The sequence below is a fragment of the Erpetoichthys calabaricus genome, chromosome 7 (assembly GCF_900747795.2).
Source record: "Erpetoichthys calabaricus chromosome 7, fErpCal1.3, whole genome shotgun sequence".
In the NCBI taxonomy this organism is placed as follows: domain Eukaryota; kingdom Metazoa; phylum Chordata; class Cladistia; order Polypteriformes; family Polypteridae; genus Erpetoichthys; species Erpetoichthys calabaricus.
The window spans coordinates 35,982,831-36,004,063 of record NC_041400.2 but is presented as its reverse complement, the minus strand read 5'-3'; the positions used below and the strand labels follow the sequence as shown (position 1 = coordinate 36,004,063).

The following is a 21,233-nucleotide window of genomic DNA, read 5'->3' as shown; positions in this document are numbered from 1 at the left end:
CAAACTGTGAATTTATTTTGTAAGTAATGGCATTTATTTAATATTAATTTCAGTCATGTTTACTTATAAATGATTCATTATTGTTTGTTAATATTAATTGCATGAGCATTGAAGAAATTGATACTCCTTTTCCGAAAGAAAAATATTGAAATATATTGTTAGATATAAAGTAAATGCTTTATGTCAGTTATAAATATACACTGAAAGCAAATTTTAGTTTCTAAAAAACTGTTTTCTCTTTGTTTTAATTTTAGGCAAATATTGAGAGAAAATAACTGTCTACAAACACTGTTACAACATCTCAAGTCTCACAGTTTGACAATAGTTAGTAATGCTTGTGGAACTTTGTGGAATCTATCAGCAAGAAATGCAAAGGACCAAGAATCCTTATGGGATATGGGAGCTGTGAGCATGCTTAAAAATCTCATCCATTCAAAGCATAAAATGATTGCAATGGGTAGTGCTGCAGCTTTGAGGAATTTAATGGCTAATCGACCTGCCAAATACAAGGATGCCAATATCATGTCCCCTGGATCTAGCTTGCCATCTTTACATGTCAGGAAGCAGAAAGCACTAATTGAAGAGCTAGATGCACAGCATTTATCAGAAACATTTGATAACATTGACAATTTAAGTCCCAAAACGTCGCATCGTAATAAGCCAAGACATAAACAGAATGTATATAGTGAGTATGTTTTAGATCCTGGACGTCATAATGATGATGGATTATGTAGGTCTGAGAATTTTACCAGTAATCTGAGCATTCATCCTCCATACATGAATACTACTGTTTTGCCTGGATCATCCACAAGAGAAACTAGAGGCAATATTGAGAGCTCTAGGACTGATAAAGAAAGGAGCCTCGACAGGGAGAGAAAAGGATCTTTACCAAGTGGTTACCATTCTGTACCTGAAGGCAATTCTAAAAGAATTGGATTACAAATGTCTACCACTGCAGCACAGATTGCTAAAGTTATGGAAGAAGTCCAAAGCAGCATGCAGCTATCCCAAGATGAACGAAGTGCTGCAGGGGACAAGCATTGCATGCAGGAAGAAAGGAGTGGTTTGAGAAGACAAGCTGCCACACACAGTCATAGTAATGTCTATAACTTCACTAAGACTGATCATTCTAATAGGACATGTTCTGTGCCCTATGGAAATATAGACTACAGAGCCTCTAATGACAGTCTTAATAGTGTCAGCAGCAGTGATGGATATGGCAAAAGAGGTCAAATGAAGCCATCCATTGAATCTTACTCGGAGGATGATGAAGGCAAGTTTTGTAGTTATGGAAAGTACCCAGCTGATTTAGCTCACAAGATACATAGTGCCAATCACATGGAAGACAATGATGGAGAATTGGACACACCAATAAATTATAGTCTTAAGTATTCAGATGAGCAGTTAAACTCTGGAAGACAGAGCCCAAGCCAGCATGAAAGATGGCTAAGACCTAAACACCTGGTGGAAGAAGAAATGAAAAGGAATGACCATAAATCCACAAGAATGCAAAATCAAAGTTATTCAATGTATAATGAAAACAGCGGTGAAGCAGATGATAAACACATGAAATTTCAGTCCCTATTTGGACAGCCAGAATGTGCTGGTCCTTTTAGATCAAGGGGATCCAACAGCTCAGAGCAAAGTAGAGCTAGTTCTAATCATGCTATTAACCAAAAAATGAATCAGTCACTGTGCCAGGTAGATGATTATGATGATGATAAGCCAACCAACTATAGTGAAAGATATTCTGAAGAAGAGCAACGTGAAGATGATCAACCAACAAACTATAGCATAAAATACAGTGATGATCAGCATCATGTTGAGCAGCCAATTGACTACAGTGTGAAGTACACTTCTGATATTCAGCCCTCTCAAAAATCAAGGTTTACCCATTCAAAGACAACATCTGCTACTAATATAACCAAGGAACTTAAAAGCCAAAATTCTGGAAACTCTGCGGCAGCCAAATCTTCTAACAGACAAAATCAACTTCATCCCTCTTCAGCTCACACAAGAACAGGTTCTACTCAGGTACTGCAGAAACCAGCGTCATGTAAAGCTCCATCCATTAATCAAGAAACAATTCAAACATATTGTGTCGAAGATACACCAATCTGTTTTTCACGAGGCAGTTCTTTGTCTTCACTGTCATCTGCAGAGGATGAAATGGAAGGACGTGAACAGTCTGCAAACGTCTCAAGTAACTACCCTACCTTACCCATTGCTGACAAAGAATCTACCAGTGTCCTGTGTACAGATCCTCCAGTAGCTGAAAGTCAACCACCGCCTCAGTATGTGAGAATAAAAACTTCACGACATCATGGAGCCAACGTTTCAGGCACTGATGGTTCTAGACACAAGGCTGTTGAATTCTCTGGTGCCAAATCTCCATCAAAAAGTGGTGCACAAACTCCTAAAAGCCCTCCGGAACATTATGTACAAGAAACTCCTCTAATGTTTAGCAGGTGTACTTCGGTCAGCTCTTTGGATAGTTTTGAAAGCCACTCAATTGCTAGTTCAGTGCAGAGTGAGCCAGGAAGTGAAATGGTCAGTGGCATTATTAGTCCAAGTGATCTCCCAGACAGTCCTGGACAAACAATGCCCCCAAGCAGAAGCAAAACCCCTCCACCACCTCATCCAGTTTCCGTGAAAAATAAAGTCAAAATACCAACTAGCGCCGAAAAAAAGAGATTTGGCCCCGCGCCATGTTGCTGTGAGTGCTGCTGTTCAAAGAGTCCAGGTGCTGCCAGACAATGATACATTAATGCATTTTGCAATAGAAAGCACACCTGATGGCTTCTCTTGTGCATCAAGCTTAAGTGCTTTAAGCCTTGATGAGCCTTATATTCAGAAAGATGTTGAATTAAGAATAATGCCTCCAGTTCATGAAGATGACAATGGTATTGAGGGAGAGACAGAAAAGGAGGAAGATACAAAAGAGAATAAAGTTAAGGATAAACCAGAAGTACTAAATGAACCTGAAAAGGATATACTTGATGATTCGGATGATGATGATATTGGAATACTAGAGGAATGTATTAATTCTGCTATGCCAACTAAGTCTTCAAGGAAAAACAAAAAGCCATCCCCATCTGGCACGTCAAGAATTCCCCCGCCAGTAGCCAGAAAGCCTAGTCAGTTGCCAGTGTATAAACTTCTCCCACCTCAAAGCAGAGGTCCTCAAAAGCATGTCAGTTTTACACATGGAGAAGACATGCCTCGGATCTATTGTGTTGAGGGTACGCCAATAAATTTTTCAACTGCAACATCTCTTAGTGATCTTACAATAGATTCTCCCCCTAATGAGTTAGCTGCAGTTGACAGTATTGGTGGCAACACTGTATCTGCTCACATGGAAAGACGTGATACAATTCCAACAGAAGGAAGAAGCACTGATGGCAAAGATGCAGGGAAAAATTCTTCGGTATCTGCTTCTGAACTAGATGATGAAAAAGCAGAAGGTGATGATATTCTTGCTGAATGCATCAGCTCGGCAATGCCAAAAGGTAAAAGTCATAAACCTTTCAAAGTAAAGAAGATTATAGATCAGGTACAACAGTCATCAGGCAGCAGCACTCAGCTAGACACAGATAAAAGGAAGCCTACTTCACCAGTAAAGCCTATGCCTCAAAATAGTGAATATAGAGCACGTGTGTCTAAAAGGACCGAGGCAGTCAGTTATCCCTCTGATAGCCCCTACAATGAAACAAGCAAAGCTCATAAAAAACGGGAGCCTAAAAATATTTCTACAGAGTGTTCTGACAAACCTCCCAATAGTGAAGAATGTCCACGTGGAAGCTTTGCCTTTGATTCTCCTCATCATTACACTCCAATAGAGGGTACCCCATATTGCTTTTCACGAAATGATTCATTAAGTTCACTAGACTTTGAAGAGGATGACCTTGATTTTTCAAAAGAGAAAGCCGAACTTAAAAAAGAAAAAGAGCAGAAAAAAGTACCTGTAAAAAAAGTAAATGAACAGGCTTCAAACCAGTCATCTGTTAATAGAGCCAATATGTACCAGAGGCCAGCTCAAAGCAGAACCATTACAAAACCTTTACTGCAAAAACAAACATTTCCTCAGGTATTAAAAGAAAATACAGGTTCTGTGACAGATGAAAAATTGCAGAATTTTTCGATTGAGGATACTCCAGTCTGCTTTTCAAGGAATTCTTCACTTAGCTCTCTGAGTGATATTGATCAGGAGAATAATAATAAAGAAATGCGTCTTTCCCACAAGAAAGAGCGCACCAGTGTAGAGGTAGAAGGGACAAGGCCACAGGGTTTGGGCTATGCTCCAAAAGCATTTCATGTTGAAGATACGCCTGTTTGTTTTTCTAGGAACAGTTCTCTGAGTTCTCTTAGCATTGATTCAGAAGATGATCTTTTGCAAGAGTGTATTAGTTCTGCAATGCCTAAAAGGAAAAAGCAGACTACCAGACCAAAAGATGAAGATGGTGGATTAAGCAATGATAAAAACATGGTTGGTATGGTAACAGAGGAGTCAGATTTAACTTTAGAACTGAGAGACATCCAAAGTCCAATTTCTGAGCAGGCTCTCTCTCCAGACTCTGAAACATTTGATTGGAAGGCTATTCAGGAAGGTGCCAATTCTATTGTAAGCAGCTTACATCAGGCAGCTGCTGCTAGTCTTTCTAGACAAGCCTCATCAGATTCAGATTCAATCCTGTCCCTTAAGTCTGGAATATCTTTTGGCTCTCCCTTTCATCTTACACCTGATCAAGAAGAAAAACCTTTCACTTCAAATAAAGGTCCAAGAATATTAAAAGCTGGAGAGAAGAGCACATTAGAATCTAAGAAGAAAGATGAAGAACAGATCAAAAGTCTAAAGGGAGGTAAAAAAGTTTATAAAAGTTTAATCACTGGGAAGGCACGGCCTAGTACTGAAAACACTTCCTCACAGCCAAAGCAGCCTCATCCTGTTCCTGCTGTTCCCGTGATTTCCCGTGGACGAACTATGATCCATATTCCTGGAGTCCGTAACAGCTCCCCTAGTACAAGTCCAGTGTCTAAAACTACACCTCCCAAAAATTCTACCTCAAAAGGTTCCACTCCAGCTCAAATATCCAGCAACTCTCCCAGAAGTGGTAAACCACCAGGAAAATCTGAGACCAGCTCTGTAAACAAACAGCAGTGTGCTCAGGGTGGATCAAGTAAAGGTTCTTCCAGATCAGGATCAAGAGATTCAACACCCTCCAGGCCTGCGCAACAGCCATTAACAAGACCTGTTCAGTCACCTGGCCGCACTTCTATATCCCCAGGGCGAAATGGTATTAGCCCTCCAAATAGGCTGTCCCAGCTTCCTCGCACATCTTCCCCAAGTACTACATCAGCTAAATCCCCAGGAAGAATGACTTATTCTTCACCTGGTAGACATCTAAGCCAGCAAACCCCAACCAAGCAAAGTGGCCTGCCCAGAAGTGCCAGTGGCATTCCAAGAAGTGAATCTGCCTCAAAGGGGCTAAACCAGAGTGCTGCTCCAGGGGCTAACAAAAAGGTAGAATTATCTAGAATGTCATCAACAAAATCAAGTGGAAGTGAGTCTGATCGATCGGAAAGACCTATTTTGGTACGTCAGTCGACATTTATCAAAGAAGCCCCTAGCCCGACACTAAAAAGAAAGCTTGAAGAATCTGCTTCATTTGAATCATTATCTCCTTCATCAAGGCCAGTTTCTCCTAGCAGATCTCAATCCCAAACACCAGTATTAAGTCCATCACTGCCAGATATGTCCTTGACTTTGCCCAATCAAGGTAGTTGTTGGAAAAAGTCATCCCCAAGCCAAAACTCTTCTTCTGAAAATGGAGATGGACGGTCTTTGAGGAGGCATGATATTTCCCGTTCTCATTCAGAAAGTCCTTCTAGACTACCAGTGAACCGATCAGGCACATGGAAACGAGAACACAGCAAACATTCTTCTTCATTGCCAAGAGTCAGCACTTGGAAAAGAACTGGAAGCTCATCCTCTATTCTTTCTGCCTCTTCTGAATCAAGTGAAAAAGCAAGAAGTGAAGATGAAAAACAACATTCAAGTTCCATGCAGGTAAACAAACACAGAGAAAACCATGGCCCTTTAAAGGGAACATGGAGAAAAATTAAAGAAAGCGAAATCCCTCAGCTTCTGACTAACCAAACGCAAAATATATCTGCTGATGTAGCAGGTGGTGACTCTAAGCCACTGGTTTATCAAATGGCTCCTGCTGTTTCTAAAACTGAAGATGTGTGGGTGAGAATTGAGGACTGTCCAATTAATAATCCCAGATCTGGAAAATCGCCAACTGCAAATACTCCACCCATTATTGATGGCTATTCTGAAAAATTGACTGATGAGACAGAAGGGTGTAATTCAAAGACAAAACATTTAGTAGGGACTGATGGAACTCCGGTTCGCATTTCTGGATTAGACACTCGTTTAAATTCATATGTAAAAAATGAAAGCACTGAAAAGAGAACAGCTGATGCCAAAACCTCAGCAGGTAATCCTGCTGCAACACCAGACACCTGTGAAAATACTCTCAATGAGCGCACACCCTTTAGTTCTTCAAATTCTAGTAAGCACAGTTCACCCAGTGGTGCTGTAGCTGCCAGAGTGACTCCTTTTAATTATAATCCCAGCCCCCGGAAGAGCAGTACAGATAACACCTCTGTTCGGCCCTCACAAATTCCAACACCTATAAACAGCAGCGCAAAAAAGCGTGACTCCAAAGGAGAAGGTGCAGATTCTAGTGGAAACCAGAGCCCTAAGCGACTTTCTGGGTCATACCTTGTAACATCCGTGTAAAATGGAGATGATGACTTGAACTCTGGTTGAAACATTTTAAATAAAGTACTTTGGTGCATTTTTGCTGTATAAACTGCTGGAACAAAAACATTTTTGTAAATATATATTTTTTTTCCTTTATTCAAGAGGGTAAGTGTTCCATAAGCCATATTTGACAAAGGCACTGTCATTTTGCTGATTAAAATGTGGCTGGCACACTTAATAAACAGAACGAGGTTGCTGTAGTTGGCAAGAAAATTTGTATTGTACAGATTGTTTTACATTTATTTACTATTTAAGCAGAAAGAATCTGCCACAATCCTGTGTGTCTTGCTTGTCTTTTAAAAAGAGAACAAATTAACTAGAACACTACACATTTTGGAGGCAGTAAATCACTAATATACTGTGCTGTACTAATTTTAATATTTAAATTTTTTTCCTGATCAGTTTCCCAATGCCCATTTGGCTGTAGATCAGTTGCACAAAGCAAAATCATTAAATATAATGATTGTGCTATTCCATTTAAAACTTCCCTGGTCCCTGCTCTGTTGCATGATTTAAACTGATGGTTTGTTTCCTGAAGTAAAGATTAACATTTCTGTGGTCACATGATGTGCATAGATAGCTATGGTGTAACAATTTACACTGTGTGTGTGCTCTGAAACTAAATAAGGAGTTATCTGTAACCCTGAAACATGGATGAGGTTATTTTACCTGAAATAGATTATTGGAAATTAGGAGGTTCCTTTGCTATGCTGTTAACATGTTGTATATTCCGTTATTTGAGGTGAGATGGCTGCTCTTTTAATAATGAGACATGGGTATTGTCTCAAAAGGACTAAATGAAAATTGCAAATAAATTATTACTGTATGTATTGAGGTGTGTGTCAATATTTTTCAAATGTGTGAATGTCTTGAGCAAGACTTGGTGTGAGCTGTTTTTTCTGTGAGTTAAGCTTTATGCTTCATTATATTCAGTGGCCAAAGTCTGCTCTGGAGGACATCAATGGTTCCAGGTTTCGCTGCTTCCAATCAGGCAGACACTTTTGAGTCTTTAATGGAACTACTTACAGCATAAATTCTACACTTTCCTATGTTTCAAAAACATGGTAATATGTATTTTGGCTTTCTCTAAAATATCCATGCAGATTTATGTTTTGAGATCACAGACTGATATTTATTCCATATCACTTTTTCAATTAAAGAAGCCAGTGTGAATAATAGGTAATTGATCATTCAATCTGGTGTTGACTCAAAACATTCCTGTGTTTATAAATGGTGACTATAAATTATGATTTGACAAATAGAATGATCTAAAACTAAGGAATAACAGGGAGTCTGAGAAAATGCAACATTTAACTATTAAGACCCCTTTTGGCACTACAATTAACATATTCTGTGTGATGATAACCCACAGTAAGTACCTAGTAAATAACAGTGTAAAAAGTATTATGAAATGTATTTTGTGCTACAGTGTTGTTAGCTTTTCTAAGATTATTTTTGTTTTATGAGTTGTTTTTCTCAATGCCCATTTACCTTCTTTTTATGATAGTTCTTTTCTTGTATTTCTGATACAGTAATCTAAATGCTTTACTAATAATCCTCATTCTTTATCTGCCATGAATGAATTCTGACACAAGTGTAATTGGCAATTGATTGTGTCTAGGCCTAGGGTTACAAACTTTTATTCCCACCCCAGCCCCAAGGGATCAGTGAGTTCTTGTCAGCATGGGATGTAATTTTAGTAGCTACAAGCTGGAGAGTTATTGGATGGTCACGGCATAAGATACATTTTAAAAATGTTTTTTTGCTTTTTCATTTGCTGCATCTCTTGCTTTAAAAGAGGTCTTAAAATGGTAAATTTAAACCCAAAAACAGAATTAAAGAAAATGAGACATGGCTTTCACTTTTCAGTGTTGTTGATAAGAAAGGAAACCAGCTGGTGTTTGCCTGTTGTGATGGAGCTGTAAAGTTTTAGCATACAATATCCTTAGATCAAGCATGTTGAGTCTGAGTCATCAGTTTTCCATTGTTGTCAGTGGATAAACTTAAGCTGAAATTTAACAAGGACAAAAGCTACAAGTGAAACAAAAAAAGTGTGGATTTTGTTTTTTTTTTTTTTTTTACCACGCAGCATATTCTTTGGCAGAAGAATTATTGAAAACTAGCCAACCCGCGGCGTAGCATACGCCGCATAATTATGTATTGATGGGTGAACACTTCCTGAACGACACAGTTGTCCAAATGGGGTGGGTTTGTGGATACCACTGTGAGTAAATGAAAAGATAGACCTCTGGAGAGAGCAACATATAATTGTCCGTGACTGAAAGCGGGATCGTCTGTGACGAAGAAGGCCACACTGGTGAAAGTTACTTCGTCGGTAGGGATAAGTGTCAGTACTTGTAGATTAAGGTGTAGCGAGTCTTCGTTGTTGACGCTTAATATAGCTTGCGTACTGAGATGTTCCGGGGTCACAGTTGAGAAACACTTTTTTAATGTCTTTTAAGCACAGGGGAAAAAATGAACATGTGAAACATCCGTAATAAGCCACCAAGAAAAGTAACATTGCAACAATGCTATCTATGACCCGATCTCTGTAAACAGAAGTGAAAACAAAATCGAGCCCAGTGTATTCTTTAACTGCCTTGTGGCGCTGTAGTAGTGCTGCCGCTTTGCAGTAAGGAGACTGTGGAAGATTGTGGTTTCGCTTCCCGGTTCCTCCCTGTGTGGATAGCGCTTTGAATACTGAGAACACCGCTATATCAATGTAACGAAGTATTAACAGGAAATTGTCTTTGTGTAATAGTAAAAGGCAAATTATCTGCAACAAACAAACTGTTTTACACGCTGCATACCAACCCGCGGCGTAGTATACGCCGCATAATCACACCGCTTTTTAAATGTTTTTTAAGCAGAGGGAAAAAAATGAACATTTGCAAAATCCGTAACACTGCTTTCAGTAAGTACAATGCACACACGTTTTAATTTGTCGGACACTTTTTGCCAGCCATCTTTTCTGGTTTGGGCTGATTTTGAAGTGTTACCGATTGTGCACATTAAATCTTGAAATCCTTCGAGTAACTAATTAACTAACTAACACCAACCCACCCACACACACAGCTTGTGTGAAACAAATGTGCCGTACTTTCATAATTTTGTTGCAGCCTATAGTGGAGTCAGGCACAGAGGAGGTCAGCTGCTGAGAGAGCGTCTCGACTGTTGCAGGGCCTGCATCGGTGAAGCAGGTGAGACGGTAATGAAACAGAGGCACAGGGTTTATTGGTTTTTAAAGACTGCTTCCTTCATTGTGTTTTAACCTCAGTTTTAAAGGATTGTTTTAAGGATCCCATGGGATACCCCTCACAAACTGTTTTAGACACTGCATTCAGCAATTCACATCCGCGACAAACATGCCTCTTCTTACTTGGTCCTGCCGCGTCCACCCTCGTTCTGAAAGCATACACACCGCCTGGTCATGTGCCCGCTCGCAAGAGCAACTCACGGAGACCCGCCCACCAAGTCTAAGACCATGGCGTGTAAAACAGTTTGCGATGGTGGTGCGTGCGTCATAACCGAAAAGAATAATGAAAAGTCAACGTGGCTCAGAGGTGCATGTGGACTCCTAGCACAGACGAAAGCAACTTACGGGGTGGTCGGTGAGTTGTTGCGTCCGGGCACATGAGCAGGCAGTGGGAATGCCTAGAGAGCGAGGTTGGACGCGGGCCGGCCAATAATGAGTGTTGGTGGGCGGGGAAACATTTTCCGTGTTCCTGCAGGACTATCTAAGAAGACGCATGTTTGTCGCGGATGTGAATTGCAGTATGTAGCGTGTAAAACAGTTTGCGATGTTGCACGCGGTCGTGCGTCGTAACCGAAAAGTCAACGTGGCTCAGAGCTGCATGTGGACTGTAGCACATACAAACAGAAATGACGGCGTGTTTTCCGAGGCATCGCATCCGAGTTGGTGGCCATGGCTCTGTGAGTTTTCGTCGTATCCAATGGTCTTAGAGTTGGTGGGCATGGCTCCATCCTGCGTGCTTTCATGGGTGTGGGCGTGGCTCCTTCCTGCGTGGTTTCATGGGTGTCTTGCCCGCTCTGGCGGCGGCTTAGAGAATTATATATATAGATTTACAGCACTTGACTGACTGACTTGACACTTACAGTACATTGGGACCCAACATATTGTTTTTTGTGCATTATTTTAGTACATGCAGAACTAAACTGAGTATTGTCCTCCGTTTAAGCGAGTGGGAACAAAATTCAATTTTTAATTTCAAATAATCAGTTCTGTGGAGGTTTATAATTTAGGTTGTAGTGTTGAAGAAACTGTTATTTTAGTTATCTTAATTGATGCATGATTTGGTACTGATTTCCACTTACAGTAAGTTAAAAAGTATTCAAGTTCCATTCTTCCGTGTACTGCTGTATTTAGCTTACCTAGCATCCCAGAGGTATCAAAGCTACAGCCCAGCATTACAAGGAGGGGGATGTAATTAAATTACTCTAAACTTTTGTATTTTTGTCATTTACCTAGGTCTGACAGTGGCACCCCTAAGTTAACCTATGCCACTTAAGTATGTAGCCCTGCATGGCTCTTAAAGTTGATACCTGTACCTTTTTTTTTATTTAAATCTGTATTGCAGCAGTGTCTCCCTTGCATTTCTACTAACTAGAGAATAAAACTATCTGTTGCTGGCTTTCACTCAAGCCTTGAAAATTAGAACAATCGTGATGAGAACTGACCATTTAGTCCAACAAATTCGTCCAAGTACTGTTTCAGTACACATCAATATAATTTTTTTTGTAGTCACTTGTTCAAGATCTTGTACAGTTTTCAGTCTTAATTCTGAGTATTGCAAATTAAACTTAAAAAGCTACTAGCTCTCTGCATAATTGGCTTTTGTCAACATTACTTAATCTAGCATGATGAAAAAGATTTAAATGTCCCTAGCCTCCTTTTGTCTTTGCCCACAACTTGAAATATACAATTTCATTTTTATCCCTCTTGAATAAATTATTGTAGGCTTCTGGATTTGCTTTTCTAGTGTAAATCCTAGCATTCAGAATTAAATTATTTTGAATTACACTTATGTAAATGGTCTTTTTCAGTGGTTCCAGAACTCTCATGTCACATGTGCAAGATATGCCACAATGACACTAAAAATGAAAACCAGGATGAAACCAGTGCACTATTCCTTACCAGTAACCAAATGCTACTCAGAGTTGGAGGGAGGTACAGTAGGTGCAATCAATCAAGCTTGTCAGCACTCAGTCTGTGCTCTGTAAGCAGGGATTTAAAGAATGCTTATCAAATTCTAGCTCACGTGATACATTTCTGAGTGTATAAGATTCTGTAAGTGTATAAAGAAACATAGTCCCTGCACTTCACTTTTCTTGACCCTCGTGTATAAACCGTTGAGCACACCTGAGCAGTCTTTAGTCCTCATGAAACTCAGTGATTCTTGTAGCTGTCTGTTCTACAAAACACTAGAGATTAGCTCTGTGTATTTTTTTTCCATTTTATGCCAAAGAAAACAAGATAAATGGAAACTTGTCTGATGTTATAATGGTACATGTAACCAAAGCTAAAATTGGACACCCATTCACCATTGCTTTTGAAGCTTAAGTAAAATTAAAACTGAAGCCATCAATACAGTATACTGTATGTATTGAAAAAAGAAAAGTGCGTTTAGTGCAAAGGAAGGCAAGCATATAAGCTGTAATGAAGCCTGCATAGGAATATCACACTTTAATGTCACAGTTAAGCAATTTAACATGTCATTATTAAGGATGCTTAATTACTCTACAACAATTACATCAAAGCAAATTTAGGCTAACTTGATATTTTATTTAAACCAAATAGCTTTATTTTATTTATTCCGATTTATATGAATGTCCGACAGCTATTCTAATTCAGCCCATTTCCTAGAATCACTGCCTGAGATTCTTTCATGAGTTTAGCAAGCCTGTGCCTCTCATGTCTTATTTTGAATAGATTGGTTTATTTATTGGAGCTGTAATTAGTGTACTAGGCTAAAGTTCTCTAAAACAGAATGCACATTCAGTTTTACAAGTAGATGCTACAGTTACAGCATAGCCCATGAAGCCCTGCCAGAAGTGTCAATAATTTATTCTGTTTATTAGACAATTGTTAAATAATAGAAATCAGATTACTGTTATGTGCTGGAAAATGTCATATATAAATGGGGATTGGGATGAAAGGGGATTAAATGGAACTAAAGATATCTTTCAAGAGAAGACTTTTTAAAACTGAGGCAGTATGGTGTAGTACCTTTGAACCTAGGACTTTACCAGTGTTTGAACTCACAACCTCAGGGTTTACTGACATGGTGAGACCATGAGCAGGACACATCACCTGCCTGTGCTGCAACTGGAAAAACAAAAGTGTACCCAGTTGTGTCTCAAATGTTGTAAGTCGCCTTGGATAAGTAAGCAAAATTTAAAGCCTGAAAACAACTAAACAAAATATCTAGCTAAAAAATATGAAGCATTTGAAAGACCCATCTCAAAAAAGATGATTGACTGGGAATAACAAGAGTGCTGCTGCAAAGAGCCATAGTTGTTCAAAGTCTTTTATTTCCCCTCAGATAATTGTGGCTTGATTTGCTAAAGCACATGATGCCCTTAAAGCATAACTGCTTTGTAATAAAAAAAAAAACACACACACACACACAAGCATGCACTTGCCCTGAAAAATGATAGCAAGTTTTTTGAATGTGTGGTTTTTTTTTTTTGTGGTTTTTTTTTTTCCCCAAAAGTCGGGCACATTGAGTTTGAGTTAGTCTAAATAAAAGGCATAAATTAATAACAGCATTAACATATTGGAAAACTAAAATTATGAAATGTGAAATTGCCTGTTTATCTCCTTGCCCTTATAAAAGTGACAATTTTGATGTTTTTTCCTTTTTGTCTTAATTATAAGCCAGAATGAAGTCTTTCAGAATACTTCCATATATTCTGTTAAACACATGAAATCACTGATATCTAAAATCTGTTTGTCTTATTCAAATGTAATATATTTAATTTCCATTGAAACATTTTTAAAATACAAGGGCAGCCACAATGCTCGTCAGCATGGCACTATTTGAGATTAACTGCAGATAAAGAGGTGACCTTTAAGTTAGTGGGCACTGAACGCCTTGCAATAAATTGTATCACTGCAAAGCTGTATTTACAAAATAGTGAGCCAGCTTCCAAAACCTCCTTCAGTTATCATTTGTTTCAGTAACAGGATGGCACAGTCTCATACTCTGCAGCTCTACCAGGAAATGCTTACTGGCAAGTTGCGAAGAAGTCGCTTTTAAAAGTGATATGGCACAACTGCAGGTAGACTGATGGCTGAATGGGGAGAAGGAAAATACTGGGAAGAGACTGAGAGGACTCATATAATGGGATAGTGGAGTGGCCTAATTAAAACAATGATAGGATAAAATAAGAAAATGTAATAAATGTGTGTATAATAAAGTAATTAATAACTTTCTTTAAAAACAATTTACAGAAACAAAGAAAATAAATGGAAAAAACAAAACTAAAGCCAGGGATGATGATTAACATTTCTGAAATTTTTCAGGTAAAAAAAAAACAAAACTTTGAAGTAATGTAATTAAATTTTTTAATTCTGGCACTGGCGAGTGGTGAGATGTTGATTAGCACAGAATTTCACTACTGTGGGTGAACATGACAATAATGACCTTATAAAGCCGTGACTGCAACACAGAAAAGGGCATTATGAGGAGTAATAACATTAAAGTAGTTTGGTCTAGTATGAACAATGGCAGACTATTTAAGTTAATGTCAAGTACTTTTCATAACCCATTATAAATATTCTTGCTGCACTCAAAATATATATATTTTTTTAGGAATATCACTAAATAGTTTTGCCACGAAAGGAATGCAACTGATTTTAATGGTAAACTGTTCAAAATTGTCTTTAATTCAGTCTCTACACAGATCTTTCATACAAGATAAATGGTTCAAAACAACCAGCATATCTGAAAAAGTGGGCTGGTGAAATGGTGTCACTAGCTCACAGCTTTAGGAAATTGGGATCAAATCCTAGTTGTTACTGTCAAAATTGAGTTTGTGATTCTTTCAGTTAGGTTCTTCTGTTTTTCTTCCTGTTCCCAAATTTGTGCACTTCAGCTTGACTGGAGACTGTGAACTCTCCCTGTGTGGTTGTGTGAGTGAGTGAGTGCACTCTATGAAAGATGGATACAATATGGAGTGTTGCTTCCTGTGGAATGTTTCCAGGGAAAAGATTAAATAAATAAATGTATAGTGAAGCATGACAATGCGTAAAATATATGTGAGTATAAATGTTTCATGAAACGTTTTGTTGCTTATATCATAATGCATTTATCTATTTTTTTCATTTATTTCAGTGACATGGCATGCAACGCGAAATACACAATGAAACAAAAATTCATTTTCACCCATTGAAGCTGAGAGGTTGGGCACTAGTGTGTGCTGTGTTTTGATTGGTGAATCATCAGTAGAGAGCGTGTAATCTTCAGTCATTAAGTGCCACATTTACTTTAGGTACTTCAGATGCAGACTCCTGATGATGAATTTGGAGCTTCTTGAATTAAGGTAGCCCCTTCAGGCCAGTTTTTCATGCATTTATATCCATTATAGTCTTGCACATTCATAAATGTAAATATCCACTATTCTGACATTTAACCAATCACAGAACAGTAGTAGAGTCTAACTTCTTGATTTTCACGTGTGAAAATGACAGTTCATCTTCTTGCATATTTAATATTTCGTTTGGCATCACTGAAACAAATGAGCAAATAAATAAAGAAAAATATAAGTAGTAAAAACATGTGACACATTTAACTATTTATGCTCATATTGTATTTTTATTTGCTGATTGACACAATGCATTATTTTATTTTGTTTGTAATATCCAACCATACTAATAGATGGCCGCATGTTTCATACTGAGTGCACTTAAGAATGGAGTACATGCAAGTTCATCCATATATCGCCATGGTGTACAAAGGTAAGGGATTCTGGGTAATGAACAGGAGAGAGGCATGTGGATAGGTTTATTATTCAGATGATGGAATTCATTATCCTCAAATTTGTAATCACTACACCCTTGATATCTTGTTTAGACAAGTCAGACATTGGAATTCCACCCCAAAAATTGTCAAAGTGGGGCTCCTCGGAAAAAGCACAGCTTGATGTCTGCTAAAGCCAAGATTTTTCATATGATGTTAGGAGTAATAATTATTGTTGTTATAACAAATTGCTCTTCTGTGATCTTTTTTCTTTGCATTTTGAGAAGTGTTTTCTAAACTGACATTACAGTATGTTTCATTGTCTTTCTCCACTGAATCAGGATGTACAAATTCAGTGAATGGAATGAAAGGTTTTATTGCTTTTTAAATTCACTTATTAATTTTATTCAGATGTGTATATTTTGGACATTTTCAATTAGCACATCTCTTCAAGGACAGACTAACATTTCAAGCTGTAGATTTAGACCACACAGAATATTCATATGGAACATATTGATTTCTCATAGAATAATATTTTTTTTCATGTACTATGTAAAGCAGCCATGTACTGATTATTTGCCGTGGAATACCGTTAGGGTATTCACTGGCAAGTCACACAATGACAAGTCACCCGATACTTTGTCATGTCTGCTCAGTCGTCTCAGCTGCATTTGATACTAGGCTTTTAAAACAGTAAAGTATCCAAATGCTGAAGCTAATCCTAGCCAGAAGGGCTGCACTTAATGTAATAAAAAAAAGTTCTAAGCATTTACTGTAATGTCCTGGCAAAACAAATTGGTTACAATATTACATAACGCTGTGATTTACAGAAGCTCACAGTGCTGCAGGCTACTGTCCCCATTGCTCTAGCTTGTGCATTTTATTGATGAGAGCTTAACCATTACAGTTCACTGATTAAATGTTTTTGTATTGTATCCTCATTCTCACTGCTCTCAATTCTCAGAATTCATTCCAGTGCAGCAGTGACCTGTTTTAACAATAGAATGTCCTGACTGATGTAACTGCAATAAAACTTTGATGTTTTGCTAATTGTGGTAGAACTGATGACCCAAGCACTGGTGTACTCTGCAGAAGTTTTCAAAAACATCCCGATGGAGGAAAATGCAAGAAATGTTCAGTGTTTGGTTAGCATCAAAACAGACCCTCCACTCTAGCTGAAGTCTAGAAAGAAACCTGAGTTTCATCGGACAAAAGTAAAAGGCATTTGGATCTAATGGATGTTCTGTCCTTCCATAGCACACACACTGGTTTTTGCCTTGATTTAGGCTGTCCTGCTGGCATTCTTACTAAATATTTAATACCTGAAATGCAAGATTCTGTTCTGACTTAAATCCATAATATTAAATGTGCAAAAAAAAAGAAAATAATAAAAATGCCAATTATAACAATAGAAAGAAAAGTCACAATTCAATAATCACATAAACTTGAACGTATTTTAAGCTTCTTATTAAGGATCTTTGGGGGTCAAAGAATATTAGTTTTTCAAAAGTATGTATTGATAAGCTTTTGTAAATTTATTTGGGTCAATTTTCACTGCTGTGTGGTATGTTATTGCCACCGTTTATCACCCATAGTTAGGATGCTTCGCCACATTGTTAGTGGCATGTCCTCCAAGGTCACGGCTGTAGTGTTGCAATGCAACGTTTTTAAAAGTCAGCCAATTTACATGTTTTCCTATCCCTGATTATGAATAACAAACCCCTCTTTCCAAAAAATAATTTTTTTTGCTAATTACCTCTGTATTTTGTTTTTGACTGTATTTTTTTCTGACAGTGCCTCTTCTCCCAATTCATCTCTTCCTTACTTCTGCCGCTGTAGCATAACACCTATAAAGTGGCATACTTTCTAGGATTCAACTTGATCATGGGTAGTAATAGTAGTGCAACACATCCTTTGTCTATCCACCTGTATAAAATACCCAAAGAGAAGGTTACATAAGGGCATTTAAAGTGTAGGACTCCTAAACTGAGTTAAGAGTCAGGCTCTCTGGTGTCCCCTGCAGATTCTGGTTCACAAATACAATTACCATGTTGATGATCACATTAGAATATTAAGTGTAGGAATTGCAGTATGTTTACATTCACACAAAATCACCTTAAGGCTTTTTAATTCTACGCATCGATGTGTTTCAATCGGTACACTAGAAAAACCAGAGGACATTTAGTGCAGAGGGTAAGTAGTAGCTGGATAAACAATAGACAATATGCTTTATGCGGTCAGGTGTCCCTCAAAATGATGAATCTGCATTTGTAGAGTTGTTCAAATTATGTGGCAGAGGGAGGCCTCGATTTCTACTGAAAATTTTTTTTTTTTCTTTTCTTCTTATAGCGTTACTAGCTAAGTTATCTGGCAATGTCCAGATTGGAAAGTGCAAAATGTGCTCTATGTTCAGCTCATTAACAAATTAATTTCTGAAATATTGAGACAGATTGCTTCAACCAGGAGAACAAATAATGAGATCGCCCTAGCATTTGCCTCTGCAAAATTTATTTTGTGGATGCTTCTACTCGTGGCTAGCTGAAAGCGTGTGGGAAGATAAACTGGCAAAAGAGTTCTGCCGATATGCACAGACTACAAAGTTCCTAACTGTTACTTGTGAAGAAATTTACGTTTGTTAACCTGGTTTCTCCAGCTGCAATAACAATTTGCATGGCATTGTATAAACCATGTTTCTGTGAACAACCAGGTTATTTAAGTGCATGTAAACACACCGAGTGTGTTGGAACTCCATGCACATGAATTTAGCCTTGTTTGACTTTTTGAGACTGGAGAGTCGACTATTTGCCATTGTGATTTATCAGAATTCTATATTTTTGTATACTGTATATGGTGGCTTATTTGTCATATTGTTTGTTTTACAAGTATTCTTTTTATTTATCAGAATTTATTTGACAGATTATTTGTGTACAATAATAACCTGCTCCTTAAATCATTTTGAAATATTCTTTCTTGTCCTGCTCTTCTCAGTGCCTCCTCATTACTGGCTCCTTTTTCTTTCAATTCTACTCCAAAACCACATCTGACATGCTATCAAAAGTAATAGAAGTAGAATTAAACACCATATGCTTATAATGTATATATTTAATAGCAGATTACCATTTTAGCAAGAGGATGTATTTTGAAGTCTGATGGCATCTGATTGAAACGGAAAAGTGTTTATAGAGTATCATGATAGAATCAGCCTTGTGCAGAAGTTGCTTTGCACATAGAGGAATGTGAGACTTGTTTGTGACAGCCAACAACCTAGCCAACATCCTCCTCTCTGTTAGTACCTGCAGAGCACCCAGCCCTGCACAGTATGCGCGCAGATTCAGATAGAAGATAAAAATACAAAAAGAGTGTGATTTTCAAGACCGACAGAGTGAATCTGCATTTCATATCTGATGGATTGAAGTGCCCATAACTGAAATGAGCCCGAGCACATCTGACAATACTGGAAATGCAAATTGGAATGTTTTAGATTTTTGAAGTGGTCTAATAGGTAAAACATAGAGGGTGAAGTAATGTTGTATTTGTGGCTGACATTAATTTCCTAAGATGACTGAGAAGAAAATATGATTGCTGTATAAAATTGTTTATATATAATATTAATGGCATTCGTAGTCTGAATCACAATCTAATTGTATGGGTGGTTACCTACCAGGTAACGCTTGTGGTTGGTCAGCAAGTCGGCTAACATCTGCCACGGTGCCCTCTTTCAGTTGCAAGAAGCAGATCATAGAATGGTTGAAATAGTTTTACTGTCAAATGAGGCTTCGCCTCTAGCGCTGATGTCCGAGGTTCGATTCCCCGAGAGGGGGGTGCAGTGAGTGTGTATGCCTGAAGAGTCCAGAATTAGGGTGAAACACATCTTGCGTACTCTTTGCATTATTTGACAGTAAAACTATTTCAACCATATATATAATATAAAACACATACACACTCCAATTAAATATGTTAAGCTTGTGCATATTTTTGTAAGCTTGTAAAACTGTTTCATATTTGTTACTGCCATGGTGCTGTGATTAGTGTTGCTGCCTCAGCTCTAGAATAATGGGTTACAGTCCAGCCTGATGACCTCCTATTATCCCTCCCTCATTCAAAAAATAAGCAATTTTCACCAATTAACTACTCTAAACTCGCCTGGTATCAGTAATTGTGCCCAACGGTGGAGTGACATGCTAGAATCTGCCTCTTTGCCGCACTAAATTGGTTTAATTGGTATAAAATACTTTTAACGAGCTTAGGCTGAGCTAGACCAGGGGTGGGCAGATTCAGTCCTGGAGGGCCGCAGTGGGTGCAGGTTTTTGTTCCAACCCAGTTGCTTAATAAGAAGCACTCATTGCTCAAGTAACACTTCTGCTTCACTTTAGTTGTCTCGCTCGTTAAGATTTTGAACCCTTATTGCTTATTTTAGTCTTTAACAGCTGTAGTCTTGGTTTTTAATTGTTCCTTATTAGCAATAACATGCAAATGACAAAAGAAACCAGCAGTTCTCCATTTAGCTTGTTACCATTTACACCTGTGTGTATTCATCATGCACTATTGGGTTTAATTAAATACTTGGAAGGAAAATGAAGAGAAAAAAGTGAAGCACTGAGAATAACTTGTCTGTTTTAGACTTCAAATCATTTGGATGATATCCTTAGAAAGGAAAACAAATCTAGGATATGAGAATGGCCTTACATAGCAGAGTTAAAGCACTAGCAAGCCATGAAATTAAATAATTGACAAGGATTGGTTTTTAATTAAGCAACTGAGTTGGAGAAAAAACCTGCAACCACTGCGGCCCTCCAGGACTGAATCTGCCCACCCCTGAGCTAGACTGATTTTCTTTGTGTTGTTGCTGCCATCTACTGACTCAATGATTCAGCAATGATCAGGATCACTGTACAAAACATCCTCAGACAGCAACTTCTCCCAACCATATGAGAACAGTTTGGTGACGCGTAATGCCTTTTCCAGCATGATGGAGCACTGTGCCATAAGGCAAAAGTGATAACAAAGTGGCTCGGGAACAGAACATCAAAATTTTGGGTTTATGACCAGCAAACTCCCCAGCCCTTAATCCCATTGAGAACTTGTGGTCAATCCTCAAGAGGCCGGTGGACAAATAAAATCCCAAAAATTCTGACAAACTCCAAGCATTGATTATGCAAGAATGGGCTGCCATCAGTCGGGATTTGGTCCAAAAGTTGATTGACAGCATGCCAGGGCGAATTGCAGTGGTCTTGAAAAAGAAGGGCAAACACTGCAAATATTCACACTTTGCATAAACTTAATGTAATTGTCAATAAACGCCTTTGAAATGTATGAAATGCTTGTAATTATACTTCAGTATACCATAGGAACATCTGACAAAGCATCTAAAACCACTGAAGCAACAATACTTTTGCCATTCTCAAAACTTTTGCCACGACTGT

General features: G+C 38.2%; 1 protein-coding gene across 1 annotated transcript in view; it reads left to right on the top strand.

Annotated features, from left to right (window-relative positions):
• The window catches only part of apc (APC regulator of WNT signaling pathway), a 164,264-nt gene extending 156,605 nt beyond the window's left edge, over positions 1-7,659 (top strand). The window contains 2 exon segments of the mRNA XM_051929593.1: positions 255-2,685; positions 2,687-7,659. Coding sequence (XP_051785553.1) covers positions 255-2,685; positions 2,687-6,805 — 6,550 coding nt within the window. The 3' untranslated portion in view covers positions 6,806-7,659.
• The last annotated feature ends 13,574 nt before the right edge of the window (positions 7,660-21,233 follow it).